This window comes from Aulonocara stuartgranti (assembly GCF_965226115.1).
Source record: "Aulonocara stuartgranti genome assembly, chromosome: 22".
In the NCBI taxonomy this organism is placed as follows: domain Eukaryota; kingdom Metazoa; phylum Chordata; class Actinopteri; order Cichliformes; family Cichlidae; genus Aulonocara; species Aulonocara stuartgranti.
The window spans coordinates 21,206,463-21,221,322 of record NC_138957.1 but is presented as its reverse complement, the minus strand read 5'-3'; the positions used below and the strand labels follow the sequence as shown (position 1 = coordinate 21,221,322).

The 14,860-nt window shown below is 41.7% G+C and overlaps 1 protein-coding gene across 1 annotated transcript in view; it reads left to right on the top strand.

The window, feature by feature from the left end:
• Nucleotides 1-14,860, top strand: part of LOC309698674 (E3 ubiquitin-protein ligase RNF19A-like) — a 28,046-nt gene that overhangs the window by 10,094 nt on the left and 3,092 nt on the right. Inside the window, exons 2-9 of the mRNA XM_082521272.1 lie at nt 7,360-8,236; nt 11,513-11,721; nt 11,876-12,020; nt 12,149-12,311; nt 12,602-12,716; nt 12,891-13,049; nt 13,813-14,032; nt 14,635-14,778. Coding sequence (XP_082377398.1) covers nt 7,629-8,236; nt 11,513-11,721; nt 11,876-12,020; nt 12,149-12,311; nt 12,602-12,716; nt 12,891-13,049; nt 13,813-14,032; nt 14,635-14,778 — 1,763 coding nt within the window. The 5' untranslated portion in view covers nt 7,360-7,628. The remainder of the gene's footprint in view (nt 1-7,359; nt 8,237-11,512; nt 11,722-11,875; nt 12,021-12,148; nt 12,312-12,601; nt 12,717-12,890; nt 13,050-13,812; nt 14,033-14,634; nt 14,779-14,860) is intronic.

The window sequence follows — 14,860 nt, the reverse complement described above, 5'->3', positions numbered from 1 at the left end:
GGTGAGGTTGATATGTGTCCTGTTGTTTTCACTTTATCTGAGTTTAAGAGCTACTTTTGGAATAAAAATATTATATCATATGGAAAACATTTAATATCAGTTAATATGTACATTAGATTAGAGCTTGTCCACATGTCTGTAAAACCAGTGGTGACATTTTGATTGGATTCGAGGGGATGAAGCGTTCCACTGGTGTGACCTTACCGCTGAATAGATCAGGGTGATTTTTCGGGTCAGCACATGGTATTAAATGAATGGAATCATCATCAGCGACATGTTGACTGTTAGATGCTTTTTTTTTAAGCTGATGGACTTGTTTACCTTTGGAAGTGGAAGAAACACTTTGTAATGATGGTACTGGAAATGGTTGGAAAAGGATGTTTGTTTGGGCGAGGGCCAGGGGTTCTGTTTATAACTTATCAATAGTTCAAAAATGACCAAAAGTATTTATGAAATTGAGGCTTGATGTGCCAGCATGCACTCACAGGGCAACAGCGTAAAATGTTCCATTGCAGTTTGGCTGTGCACCTAATTGTCTCTTTGCAAAATTACAGGCAAGAGAAACCTGGATTTATTTCCTTTATTGCAGCTCAGCAGCCAACATGTTATTGCTCTGGTCTCAAGAGCTTTACGTGTTAAAACCATTACCGCGGTAACGCCAAGTGACACTTTTTACTGCTATTTCCCCTTCTTCATTTTGACACACAAATTATAGTGTGGCTCCAAATGAAAGGCAACTATGTGGCCTTACACTGACCTGCATCTTCATTTGAAAACCATGGGATTAAATCATCTCACGATGGTAGTCATAACACTGCATGAGCTGATGCGAACTTGGCGATTTCCTTTAAGAGTTGACTGAAGACTGAAAGCATTTATTCTATCTCAATAGGATTTTTACCCTGAGGTTGTCTCAAGAACTGGGACACCATCCCAGTGTGTAAGCCTCGCTTGCATGTGATTGCCCCTGAGCCACAAAACCTGAATACATGCATGTGCGTGTGCTCGCACAATCGTGCATACTGACCTAAGTCACATGGAAAGTCCCGCTCAGGCTTGGCACATAGAAGAGGAAGGATTTTCCAGTTTAATTATGCCTGAGGGTGTAATTTCACGTTGACTTGTGGTTTGCTTGAAATTGCTCTTCTGTCTTGGTAAAAATTTCCTCTTGCTCCATGTCTTGGTTACTTCGCCTGGTGTGTCATTACATTGTGTTATAATGTAGGACTGCAGGATTCAGGCATCACCTACACTTGTGCTTCCCATGTTGCGGTTCGCCTGCTGTATGATAACTTGCCTTCAGGGTCCCTAGTCTAATAGGGCTTTGGAGTTGACGTCACGCCGCAATGCATTGTGGGAGCGCAGCGCCATTTTCGGGGTCTACGAATCAAAAAAACACACTGTGTTGGAACGACGACTACAAGAAAGATGCTTAAAAGCAGCTCAAAAGAGAGTGAACTGTATAGAGACCGATTGCGTCCAGAGGCGAAGCAGCGGTACTTGCAGAAAATAGCGTGCATTGGAAATGTGGACCCGTATGAAATACAGCCGTGGAGTAGAAACCCCGAACACCTAGCGCTACTGACGTAGCCTGACATATTTTCGTACCTTGTCTGTGGAGTCAGCGCGTACAAGTCGTCATTCAAACAAAGGTAAGTCAGCTCGAGTACTGCGTGTGAAATGCGTTTGATTTCCCTGCAAACATTCACATTAGTGCAGCATAAATTCATTCATGAGGGGAAATTACAGTGAGAACATGTGGAGGCTGTTAGAGGGATAACAGTGAGTTCAGTGCATTGATGTGACATTGTCCTGAAGGATTTAGTTATTCTTTATGGTTAAAGAAATTGCACTAATTTATTCATATTTATTATAAATAATCCTAATTATACATCTTGCTTCCATGTTTGTATCCTGTGTCACTAAAAATACATTTTATTTTAATTTTATACATTGATTAATGACCTGCAGAATCTCCTTATCATATTAAGTGATTCATAATTGTCACTTTATGCTTTCCCCATCTCTAAAGTGATGACATCCTTGCATTACATACTTTAGGTTCATTCTCTGCAGGCAGGTTTCTGACAGAGAACAGACAGATTTACACTAACATGCAGCGATGGACACATAAAGAAATGAAAAATCACATGTATGTGCTAACTTTCTAAACACTTTGTTACATTTATGATAAAGTAGATAAAACACATTTATGTCGGCCATGGCTCATTAGTTCTTGTCTTTAAATGAACTTTGTCTGTGTGTGTTTCAGGTGCTGCACTCTCAAAGACTGAATGAACCAGCATTGCAGCCATGGGTCACTGTGAGCATCACAGGGAAGGTTGAAGTCGCCCACTGCAGCTGTATGGCCGGAGTCGCAGAGAACTGCAGCCATGTCGCTGCTCTTCTGTTTAAAGTAGAAGCAACAGTCTTGATCGTGGCACAAGGACTGTTACAGATGAACCTGCTTACTGGGTTTTGCTGGGTAATGTGACCAAGATACAGCCAGAGGTTGGCCATAAGATAGACTTCTCCTCTTCAGCTGCCCAAAAAAAGGCTCTTGATCAAAACATAAACAGACCATCCGTAGTGACAGGTAAAAGAAGCCGTCCTCAAAAAAGGAAAATCCCACCTGCTACTGTGGAGGAGTCTAGATGTATGCCTGTAGTGCACTGCCGTGTAAATAATTTGCATTTACTGAATATGTACTGACTGAGTCCCACTGTTCAAAAGTTGAATAAAGAAACAAACTAATTTTTGCCTCTTTTTATTTTATTTTATTAAAACCACCTTATAGAGCATCACATCAGTAACAGTGTAGAATCCATGTCATTTATAGTTTACAAATGACAAAATGTTTACACAAAATCATGAGTGTTTACATGATATCACCCACTACTAACATTACTTTATTTACTGTATCTTTTGAAAAAATAACAGCACAAGACTTAAGAACATTTAACAGGAGCAGGTTTCATTCTTCCCTGGTTTTATTATCACACTGTTCACCAAACGCAGCAAACCTTCACCATCTTATCCAGGAGGGTCACCTCTTCACCCTCACATGGAAGAAGTAATCTGATTGGCATGGTGGTTTGTTTGAAGCAGGTCCCTCGTGTAGCGCTGAGACCCAGTCACGATGTTTCATCCATTTCATAGGCTGGTTTGCTGCAATAATGCCAAATAATTAGCAACTCTATAAATAGACGGTAGTTCTGCAAAATCACTCAGTAGGATGTTTGTTCTAATTTGCTATGAGCTCAGAGTGCATTGAAAATGAAACTAATAGGCTATAAAGAGTGATATGAACATATTTAGAACTTACCGGAATGAAACTGTCTGGAGCACCAACAGATATTTGGAGATGGAAGAGAACTGGAGCTCGTCTCACAGCTGCTATCCAGGCTGGACGCCTTCGTTTGCTAACATCGATACACGAGCTGCCTCATGTTGCTTCCAGGTTGGGAAAGAATGAAAAGATAAACCCTTTTCAAGCTTATTTTCTTGCTGGTCGTGCGATCGAACATTGCAGCCGACCACACAGCAAATACGAACCATGGCTGTTGTGTGTGCCTTCGCTCCCTTTTCACTTGCGCTAGACCCCCAAAATGGCGGATCGGGCCAAAATCCTTTCCACGCCCACCCCCGTGACATCACGCTCCAAAGCCCTATATATGGAAGATTTACTGCTTTTGTTAGTCAGTGACACACTGTGCATGTGTCACCTTGCACACAGCAGCTTTTCATAGTTTAAATTTCAAATGCAGAATCTCTTATTTAAAGAAAGTAAAAAAAAAAAAATGGAGTCACCAGTTAAGGTGTATTCTTCTTTACAACTTTCATTCTTTGGCTGCAATGCTACAGCCTAATGAGATGCAATTATGGTTGGCACGCTTTTTCTCCTTTATCTTTATGTGACAGTTAAATGCACAGCTTAGCGTAACATTAAAAATACTTATGAGGTAAGGTCAAGAAAAAATGTCTGCTGGAAACGTCTAGTCTTCTGCACACTGTCTGTTTGTTGTAATTTCTTCCTAGCAACCTGAAGTGCTGTACTTAACAAATATAAAGTTTAATTATTGACCTCAACCAAGTGGTTAAAACAGAAATAAATACTTCTATATTTTGTGTCATATGATGACAACAGTTGTTAACATTTAAGGCTGGACCAATTCAACATTTCTATTTCTAAAGTCTCCAGTGATGAATTTGTTGAGACCGGTTATTTTATACCAAATCTTGATGATTCCACATGGATTTCAGTGAAAAGATTGAGCCCACCATTACACAAATATTGTTGTGTGGATTTTAGTGCTGAGAAAACTATCGTTTGTGGGGGATTTCACACATCAGTACAGCTGATGTGCACGTAAACTGAAGGCTTCAGTCACACAGGTCTAGAGACCAGTTGGCAACCACCAGTCATGAGTCAAAAGTTAGTAATTATTAGTAAGTAAATACTAAGTTACTAAAGCCCCATTTATGTAGGCCTGGAGAGCAGTCCCATCTGGGAAATATTCACCAAGCAATAGTGAAACTCTGAAGAGTGCATTGCAAACCAGTAAAGGCTACAGTTAAACATAAAGTAAAAGTTGCACTGTTTTTGATACATGTTGGTTTCAGTGGGAGGGCACAACTTTTACTTTGAAAGTAAACGTTTTGTCTCACTACCACACCTTGTTTAGCTTGTGGGTGTCTGCAGATAAGTTGACATCTTTCATGCAAACTGCAGGTGACCACAGCAATGTGCGAGCAACCAAAGCAATAACCAGAGGCAGCACCCTCTTTGCAGCCAATTTCACCCAGCAAGCTCCAGCAACCACTACACATTTTTCCCTAATGACCGGAGGTTGCCAAAGGGTTGCCAGCCAGTCTCTTGATTGGTGTAATAAACTTGTACATCAGATAAACATATATAACTCTACTTATTAAACTAACAAATGGCAACAGACTTCAGATAAAAACAATGAACAGTTAAATATTTATTGGTGTTTATCTGTTAGATTTTTATGTCTTTAGACTGCGGCATACTGCTGTCATTTACGGTCATAGTTTCTCCTCTTCAACACACACGCATGCACACACACACACGCACACACACACACACACACACGCACACACACATATGTAGAGCTGCCAAGAGATAAGTGAAATAAAATACTATTCATTGAGTTGATGGCAACACTTTATATTACAGTAATGCAGTAAAAGCTTCCCAACAACGGAAACATCAAAGTAACTTCCCCCTTGCTGTGTGTGTGAGAAGGAGCAGCTTATCATTAATATATATGGATGTTTATGCACTAAGGGTTATCCTTATTTACATTATTCATTATGTTAATGACACAACTGGGAATGTGCAAGGAGCATCTAACTGCAGGTGAAGGGCTGTGTAAATAAAACTGGCAGCTATTAACCATAATTAAAGTCTTTTATATTATAATAACATTTGCATTGTAGCCATTAGGTATGAGGGCATATGCTAATGGTAGGTACTTATCAGTTTTGTCCCAACAGTAATACAGATACAGTCCTGCATCTGGTTTAATACATTATGTGTTGTCAGATGTGCGTTTGCCAGTGTATTGCATACATCTGTCATGTTCATACGTGCGTTTCAGGATATTTGTCTCTGAAGAGATGGGACTCTTATGCCGTGACACTGTCTGCAGACTACTGGCTGTATTTAGAGCTTGTAGATGTGCAAAAAGTCAGCCGAATTTAGTTTCAGTCAGCATCAAAAGGCTACTGGGATGCATTTGAGTTGGGTTTTTTTTTTTTTTTTTTTTTTTTGAACCTGCCTGCTGCTAAACTGGGAGATAAAAATGGCAGTTTGGGATCAAGAGTCATTTGATCCAAGCATCTTTTTTTTTTTTTTTTTTTTTTTTTGGATGTTTGCAGATTTTATTGGGTGTTGTCAGTCAGAGCTGAGTGTGAGCACCTGAAAGACCGCATTTCTGAATTTTATTGCATTTATAATCTTTTAATGGCCTTTTTAAAATGCTTCAAGCTCGTGATCAAACCACTAACCAGACTCACTGAAAGTGTTAAAATGTTACATTAATTTAGTTGAGTGTATGTTATTATTAGGTGCCGAACTGAATCTGGTTTCAGGCTCTGCAACTAAAGACTTTTTTCTTTTTAGCCTTCCCCAACATTAAAGTAGTTGATGCTGACTTCGGCCTACATGCCATGGTACTTAAAGGTGGAAAAACAGCAGCCAGTCAGACTGAGGTTTGTAGGTTACGAGAGTGCATATGGTTGCTTTGTCCCAGTTTAGATTTGCAACAGGCTTGTTAATTAGTCACCTTTTGGCTCCCGCTGGAATTTTCCTGAAATTAGTCCCTAATGGCAAACACAAGTTTGCAGCCTGCAGCAGCCAGTAGAAATCCCTTTTGTCCTTTATATTGCTTTAGGGTTTTTAAAATACTTTGCAATTCATGATACAAACATGAGCACAGTTATACAAACATGAGCACAGTTATATAGGACATGTCAAGTGAGGGCAAACTTGGAAAGCATTGATTTCTGTAATTCTGTTTATTTATTTATTTATTTATTTATTCATGTATTTTTTTTTTAAATACTGCGAGAAGATAAAGGTGTGGAAACAAAATTGTGTTTAGAAGAGCGTGCATATTTTGCTGAAAGCAAAACAATCATGGTAAATTTTGTGTTGGATGGATTGGATAAAAATAGGCCAGGTCAGGTGGAAGGTGGTTAGGATTAAAAGAACTTCATGAAGCATTTTTGATCTCATTTGCTAGATTGGATTAGTCAATGAAATTTAAGACTCGCCTCTGTTATGCCTGTTATTTTGACCCTTAAACCCTTCACATCCACCACAAGTGCGTTTTCACGCTGCTTTTACAGGTGAAGAGCTTATGCTTAAGTTGTGCAAACAAGCAGTGAAAGTACTTAAGGCTAGGTGAGGCTGCAGAGAACTACAGGCACAGCTGTGGCTGCTTTTGAGATCTATGGTGGAAACGCAGGATTTGTCTTGTTTTGCCTACACTTGACTAATACACACTCGAGGGAAAGCATGCAGCTATGTGAGAATAATAGCATGCACACACTCAGAGGCACAGAAGACACGCCTGAGAAAATGCCTGCAGTCTGCCAGAAAACTCTTAAACGTCAAAGAAGTGGTTACGCTTTAACACAGAGGCCAGTGAACAGCCTCACGGATGGCTGTCTTGCTTTTAAGATTCTCTTTAGTTGGATGGTTGTTTTGCATCTTGAAATAGTGTTGCCTCGTTTTGCAGCCAAGTGGTTCTGTTTTTGCAGCAGATAATTAAAAATTAATGCATTTGACTTCAGCACAGCACCTGATATTTTCCTCTCTCTCTTTTTCCTCAGGTTTGTGGCCTACATCTGAACTTGTTCATCTTGGCCATAAAGGAACCCCTTAAACTGGTGTGACTTAAAACAAGGGCAGATCATCTCACACACCTGCACACCTCCTAAATCAGGTTCCTGCCACCATGTCCTAGATAGCAGTCTATTTCCTGAGCATCTTCCTTAAACCCTAGTCCCTCTTTCCGTCTTCCTTCTCCGTACCATCTCTAATCCCCGATCCCAATGTGGTAATTGCTGGTCACAGCACCAGTGGCGCCCAGTTTGGCGTGATGAGCAGCCTGCACCAGCAGCATCATGGCAGCACAGGCTCAGAGCGAGATCTTCACTCTGCTGGCTCCTCTGTTAGCCTCCCCACAGTTAGAAAGACTCCCAAGAAGCGCCGTCTTTCTCTCCATGCAATCTTTGGGCGCCGACGCCGGCCCGAACGTGACCCCAAGCGCAAGGCGAAGGCTCTGCAAGCTGAAGTTGGGGTGGATGGTGTCGTCAGCCTCGAAACTGCACAGGTAGAGACTTTGCAGGATAAAACTGCAACCAACTCTCCATTAGATGTAGCGTCAACTTCTTCAGTGCCAGGGTCTTCGTCAGAGCTGCTGGAGTGCCCTTTGTGCCTACTGCGCCACGCACGCGATCACTTCCCAGACATCATGACCTGCCACCACCGCTCCTGCGCAGACTGCTTGCGACAGTATCTGCGCATCGAGATCTCAGAGTCACGAGTCAACATCAGCTGCCCCGAGTGTGCTGAGCGCTTCAACCCCCACGACATCAGGATGATCCTGGGAGACCGAGCCCTCATGGACAAGTACGAGGAGTTCATGCTGAGGAGGTGGCTGGTGGCTGAACCTGACTGCCGCTGGTGCCCAGCCCCTGACTGCGGGTAAGAACCACAGCTGAGGGATTAGATGGCCCCTGAGTGAATAACACACAGGACTAGTTGGTGTAGTTCAAACATAATACACAAGGCAAAAACTTGGGAAATGAAGGCTTTTAGATTTACATTCAAATGTAACTGAAGAGTAGGAAGGAAAGTTGAGATTTGCAGCACTAATTACAACAAGGCACGTGTAAATTTCAGACAGCTTCCAAAATTTTAAGCCTGTGATATTATCCTGAAAAACCTGCAAATTCATACGGGCCAAAATCTTAGTTTTAATTACCTGAGATGTGCCTGATCTTCTGTAACTTTGATTAAACCAGTGCCCAACTCCTAAAATAACACACTAAGGCAGAAGATCAAGGAAATTTCAAGACTGTAATCTGACCCTGTGAAGTTTACTCCAGCTTCTGCATTGATGTCTCGGCTAAAAATAACTCGTAGCAATAATAGCCGCATTTATTCTGTCAGTCAAAAGCAGCGAGCAGTCAGTTTATGATGATGCCCGCTGTGTTCAGACTGCAAATAGGTTGTAAATGAGCAAATATTCAGTATATAGCCACAAATGAAGGAGCATGTATAACAGTCTGAACAATACATGAACTAATTTATGGTTGGATCAGGTGTATTTTACTTGTTCTTCACTGGCCTGTGCACTGTATGTCCTCTACTGGCCAATAACACGCCGTTTTAGCTTCTGTACAATTAAGTCCTTCTTTCTCCTGATTGGCTGTACTTGGCTAGCTTGTAACCTTGTGCTTCTAAGCACCGCCTCCCATCAGTGTAGCTGTGCCTTAAATGACCATATAAGGAAATTCATGATCAGCTGACATCAGACTAGAAGACCCACCACACAACAAGCATTTTGAGTAGTATAAAGGTTTTTATATACGCGGACCAGATTATCTGAAATTATGGCAGTGTTTTAGTATAAACATTCAGCATCATGTGACAGAAAATAAAGGAAAGCATAACACACCCTTCAGTGATAATAATCTTAAAATAAGGCGAAAAGTTATTTAACCTAAAATAACAAGTTATAAGCTGAATGAAAAAAGACAAAACAAAAACCCTATTTCAATTATTAAAGTTGGAAAAAATTTGCAAGTATTGCAAGTTGCTGGTTTGGGGTAAAAACGAGCTCTGCAAACCTCCTAAAAATGTTAATAAACTGCTGTTTCTTGCAGTTGGAAATCTTTCTTTTTCTCTCTCTCTCTTATATGTCAGAGGCCGTACTGGGTTAAGGTCAGTTCAGGGTCTTGTATGTTTCGAGCCGGGAGGGACTCAATAGTTTGCTCACAGGGTCCTGAACTGACCTCCATACGTCTCTTGCTTCTCATTGCACCATTAGGCCGTGACTGCCTCCATGCACACAGCATACGTGTACTGCTAATGTACCCTTACATCAGTGTGTATTTGGTTTTGCTCCAGGTGCTGGCTGCACTATTTTGTTGTTTTTTGCTTTGTTTTTTTATATTTTTGCTCCAGTCAGCCATGATCAGTTCAGCTCTGTTGTTGTCTGCTTCAGAAATGGTTTCACCCTTCACTCACTCTCATGATCGTCTTGCATCAACAGTGCTGACCCTTGTCTGCTGGAATAATGGCTCTTTCATGAGTTTGTTGCAACTCAGCTACAAACAGCTCGACTCTGGCTTGCTGCCACACTCCTCGCTGGTTAATGCTCTCAGTCTTTATTGTTGTATAATTGTGCAAATTACTGGGCTCTGTTGGTCAGCTCAACTGTGAAGTTTGTCAAATTTGAGTCCTCATTATTCCTTAAATAAACAGCTGAATCATCTTTATGCAGTGAAGTTTTGCTCAGTTTCGGATGGTGTCCTATTTAGTTACATGCAAGCATAACCGAAACAGTTTTTCTATTTTGGGCAAGCTTGGGGTTTCTTTTAAAAGTTGAGCCCAAGTATATCACTGTAGGTGTTACACTACCAGTTAAAACTGGTTGAATTATGGTCTGACAGTAAAATGTATGTGAGGAAAACAAGATGGGGATAATACCAAAAGGCCATTTGGCAATATTTTACCACTTTTTACAACGTGCCATCGGTTCACCTCACCAAGGTGTTAGTGTAGACTGTCTAGAAACTGTGCAGACTGGCTGTTTTGTTTAAGTACATGTTCACATTCAGCCTCTACTGCTGCTTGTCAAATGTGTCAATAAGAGGATAACAGAGTTTATCTGTTAATGCTTACATTCACTTTCATTTCTTTCATCAGAAACTTGACATGTGATGAATAGTTTTATATATTTACTCTACTGCTTCTATTTTTTTGTATTTCTTTTTTAACTTCCTCCTTCCTCCACTGACCTCGAAGAAATGTTAGATGTAATTATATAACTTTGCATTTAAGATAACTCTAATCTACCTTTTGTAAGGTTAGCCTTAAGGGTTTAGTATGACTAACTTGTCTTCCAAACTTATCATTTTGCTTCATTCGCTAACTTATAAATCCCATTGATTCCCACCAAATAGCGTGCCTCTTTAAGTTTCCAGCTGCAGTTGCTGTTGCTCCCTTGCTGTCAGCTGATGTTAACGGCTATATTAGATTAAATGCTCATCTCATGTTAACAAAGATCTTGACTCACAGCTGTGTACGTCAGACGGTGCTGCAGCGTCTGTTTAATTTGAGGTTTTTTTTTTTGTCTTTTTTTCTTGGGAATTCATCCTAAACTGAGCAAAAGGCTCGTCCTCCATGTTCTCCTCACACAATCACATTTAGAAATGTGGAAGATGATCAGGGTTTGAGTGGAGCAACTAAGAGTTCCTTACAAGCTGCTTGCTGTCGCACTGTTTTTGCTTTTCCTCACGTCCCCGTGATAACCATCATGCAGGATCCTGAATGCCTCTGAGTTTAAATGAAGCTGTCATATCTGCTGCGGTATCTAACACAGAAACCATCCCCCATGTCTCACCCCTGGAGGGACACGAGGGGGGCTTTGAGTCAGCAAGCTCGGGGGAAACAGTCACTACCATTCATAATATTCTTGTCACTGATATAAAAGCAGGTTATTTAAAGCAGCAGTTGTGATGGGATATAAATGACTGCTGCAGCAACGGGCTTTTATGGTGTCACTTTGTCAAGTTTTATGTGCTCATTTATAAAAAGAAACATTCCTGCCACACAAAAAGCCCTCTAATAAGCCACTGTGATGACTGATGTAGGTTGCTATGGTGATATGCCATCCTCCAGATTTGATTATACCTGTAGCGGCAAGTCCATTCTGTCTCACCAAATTTTATTTACCATCATTTCTCTTTTTAGTTATGCAGTCATTGCATTTGGATGTGCCAGCTGCCCAAAGATCACCTGCGGGCGTGAGGGCTGCGGGACAGAGTTCTGCTACCACTGCAAACAGCTGTGGCATCCCAACCAGACGTGCGACACCGCACGGCAGCAAAGGGCCCAACACTTCCGGCTGAGGAGTTTCAGGTCGTCCTCACTCAGCTACAGCCAGGAGAGCGGCGCTGCAGGTAGCCCACAGATAGGTGCTACCATACAAAGCTCTCAGATTAACCTGACCTGTTCTTTGGCATTACACATTAAAGGACACTTGTGATAAATTCACAGTGCACAGAAGCTTTATCATTTTAAGCACAATATTCAGTCTGTTTTATTCTGCACCAGGTGATGACATCAAACCATGCCCTCGCTGTGCAGCCTACATCATCAAGATGAACGATGGAAGCTGCAATCACATGACCTGCGCCGTCTGCGGCTGTGAGTTCTGTTGGCTTTGCATGAAGGAGATCTCTGACCTGCACTATTTAAGGTAAGACTTCCTCCGCCCTATGCTTTTCTTATTTTTTAGGTTTCCTTTAATATTTACAGCTTAATATTTACAGCTCTCTTTTTGTCTTAGCCCTGTGAAACTATTTTATCTCTCTTGTCTCCTCCCAGTCCATCGGGCTGCACCTTCTGGGGTAAGAAGCCGTGGAGCAGAAAGAAGAAGATCCTGTGGCAGCTTGGCACATTGGTGGGTGCTCCTGTGGGTATCGCCCTTATTGCTGGCATCGCCATCCCTGCAATGATCATTGGCATCCCTGTCTATGTGGGCAGAAAGGTGAGAGCTCCCAGCAGGCAACAGGGGTACAAAATGTGTGTATTCAGAGAAGTGAGAAGTGGTGAAGATCTTGCAGATTAGTACAGAGAGGTTGTGTTATGCCTGTTTTTTTTGTTTTGTTTTGTTTTTTTTGTACCAGTTTTGTGTTCCTAGTACAGTATCTTGCATGTAACAAGTTTGTCAAATGTCAGCCTTGAGATGTGGGGACAAAAGGAGGTGTGTGTTCATCATTTGTGGCTTTATTGCAAAGCGTGTGAAGTTAAATCATACTGAACAATTATTCCCATCAGATTCATACTCGCTATGAAGGCAAAGACATCTCCAAACACAAGAGGAACCTGGTGATAGCTGGCGGCGTGACGTTGTCTGTGATCGTGTCTCCTGTGGTTGCCGCGGTCACTGTTGGTGAGGAAAAATGTCTTTTTGTTTTGTTTCACCATCTGTGCCTTCATATTGTGCCTTGCTTGTACCAACACACAGAGTTTAAACATGTTTCGCCCACCAGTATTTTCTTAGTTAATCTGCTTACCTTACCTAAGTGTCAGTCATAATAATTTTTGTTCATGTTGTGTTATTTAGGAATTGGCGTTCCCATCATGCTTGCGTACGTCTACGGTGTTGTCCCGATCTCCCTGTGCCGGAGCGGAGGTTGTGGAGTCTCTGCCGGCAATGGGAAAGGAGTGCGAATTGAGTTTGACGATGAAAATGACAACATAGGCAACGGTGCTGCAGCCACAGGTGAGAGTCTTATACTGTACACAGGCTATGGGAAGAACTTAAAGTCACAGTTCAGACAATAATGATCCGTTAATGAATAATTAAAAATGTTGTTTTAAGCACCATGGTGCTCTGCATTTAGCTTAGGTCAATTTTCAGGTTAAATATTTAACAGGGTTGATAGAAAAGATTACTGTATGAGTTTGTTCTCACGGTTAGGAATGCATACCAGTCATTACTCTTACATCTGGCCATGCCTTTGTTTTTATGCGCATGACATTCATTACTCAAAGGGCTGTTGATGGAAGATGCAGAAAAGTATTCAGGGCGTGTGACTGTGTGAAATGACTGGCACGATATCAGCAATTGTGATGAACTAGGGGCTCTGCGTGACGGCGAGACGTGTTGTTTTCTCGCAGCTTCTGTCATCAATGAAAGTCATAATTATTAGTACAGATGACAGCGAAGACTTTGACCTTTTCAGAAACATAAGGTGTGAGACGTGATGATGTCCTTTTGATTCCAATGAGAATTTAATGATGTGTTGTTCCAGGATGCATGGTAAAGTCATACCAAGTTCACTCCTGAGTTTATTACTTATGTGTGTCCACTTTGACGTTACTGACCATGCTCCATTTGTATTAGTTTCACTTCTTTGGGCATTTATAGTCACAGGATACAGTAATACTATATCAGAAAGCCACATTGTTGCTTTAGTTTTGTCCATCAAACTATTCTGTAGCCTAATAAAAGCTCACACTGTGTCCCCCTTTTCTCTGGTCAGACACAACCTCAGTAGCGGAGACTCGCCTCAACAACGCCAGCCTCGGCGATGGTGCGAGTGTTGGTGGTCTGACGGGCCTGAGCCTCAGTGTGAGCGGAAGCAACATGGAGCGCTGCGGCGTAAGTTCCACCCAGCGGGATAACATGAGTGACAATGCCAGCACCACAGCCCTCGCTGGGACCAGCATCACCGGAAGCCTCTCGGGCAGCTGCTACAACCGGTAAATGGACTGGACTGATTGTGTGATAAGCACGCCCAGATGAGCCCAAACAGAACACTGTCTGAGGGAAAATCCAATAGCTATTCTAAATTGGTCGTACTTGTGAATGGGTGTCTGTTGGCCCTGTTAATGGACTCCACTTCTCGCTGACAGCTGATGAAAGCTGTGATAGGGTTCAGCTCCCCTTCTCGTGACCCTAAATTGAATATAAGGGGTTAAGAAAACAGACAGATGAATTAAAATTAACCCTTAACTTCCTAAATTTCCTTAACTCCTTTCTTTAACTCAGCAGTGCACTCAAAATAAAAGCTATGAGACGTCATTCTTTACTTTCATCACTTAAAAGAAAAAAGCATGTTAGTCTTTTTTTTTCTTTTTCTTTGTATTATTTTCTCTTCATCGTAGAAATTTTGCACTTCTATGTGAGTGGCAAATGGTGCAGTCGCACAATGTTATCAGTGTCTGTGTAGCTTAGAGCTTTCCAAGCTCCTTAGACCATTTTATCAGTGTTAAATGTTTTAGGACTGAAACTACATCGATGGGCTTGTTGTTCACTTGTCAACTGGACTTTCTAGTTGTTTTGACTGCTTTTACTTTTCCAGGATGGAAGTCCAGGCCGACGTCCAGAAGGAACGCTGCAGCCTTAGTGGGGAGTCTGCCACAGTCAGTCTGGGGACAATGAGCGACAACGCAAGCACAAAAGCCATGGCGGGGTCCATCCTCAACGCCTACATGTCTCTGGAAAGGTCAGCACTCAGATTATACACATCCTCCTTGTTCTAGTAGGAATTTGGTGACCTAGATTTGTTAGACTTGTAGGCAGCTGCC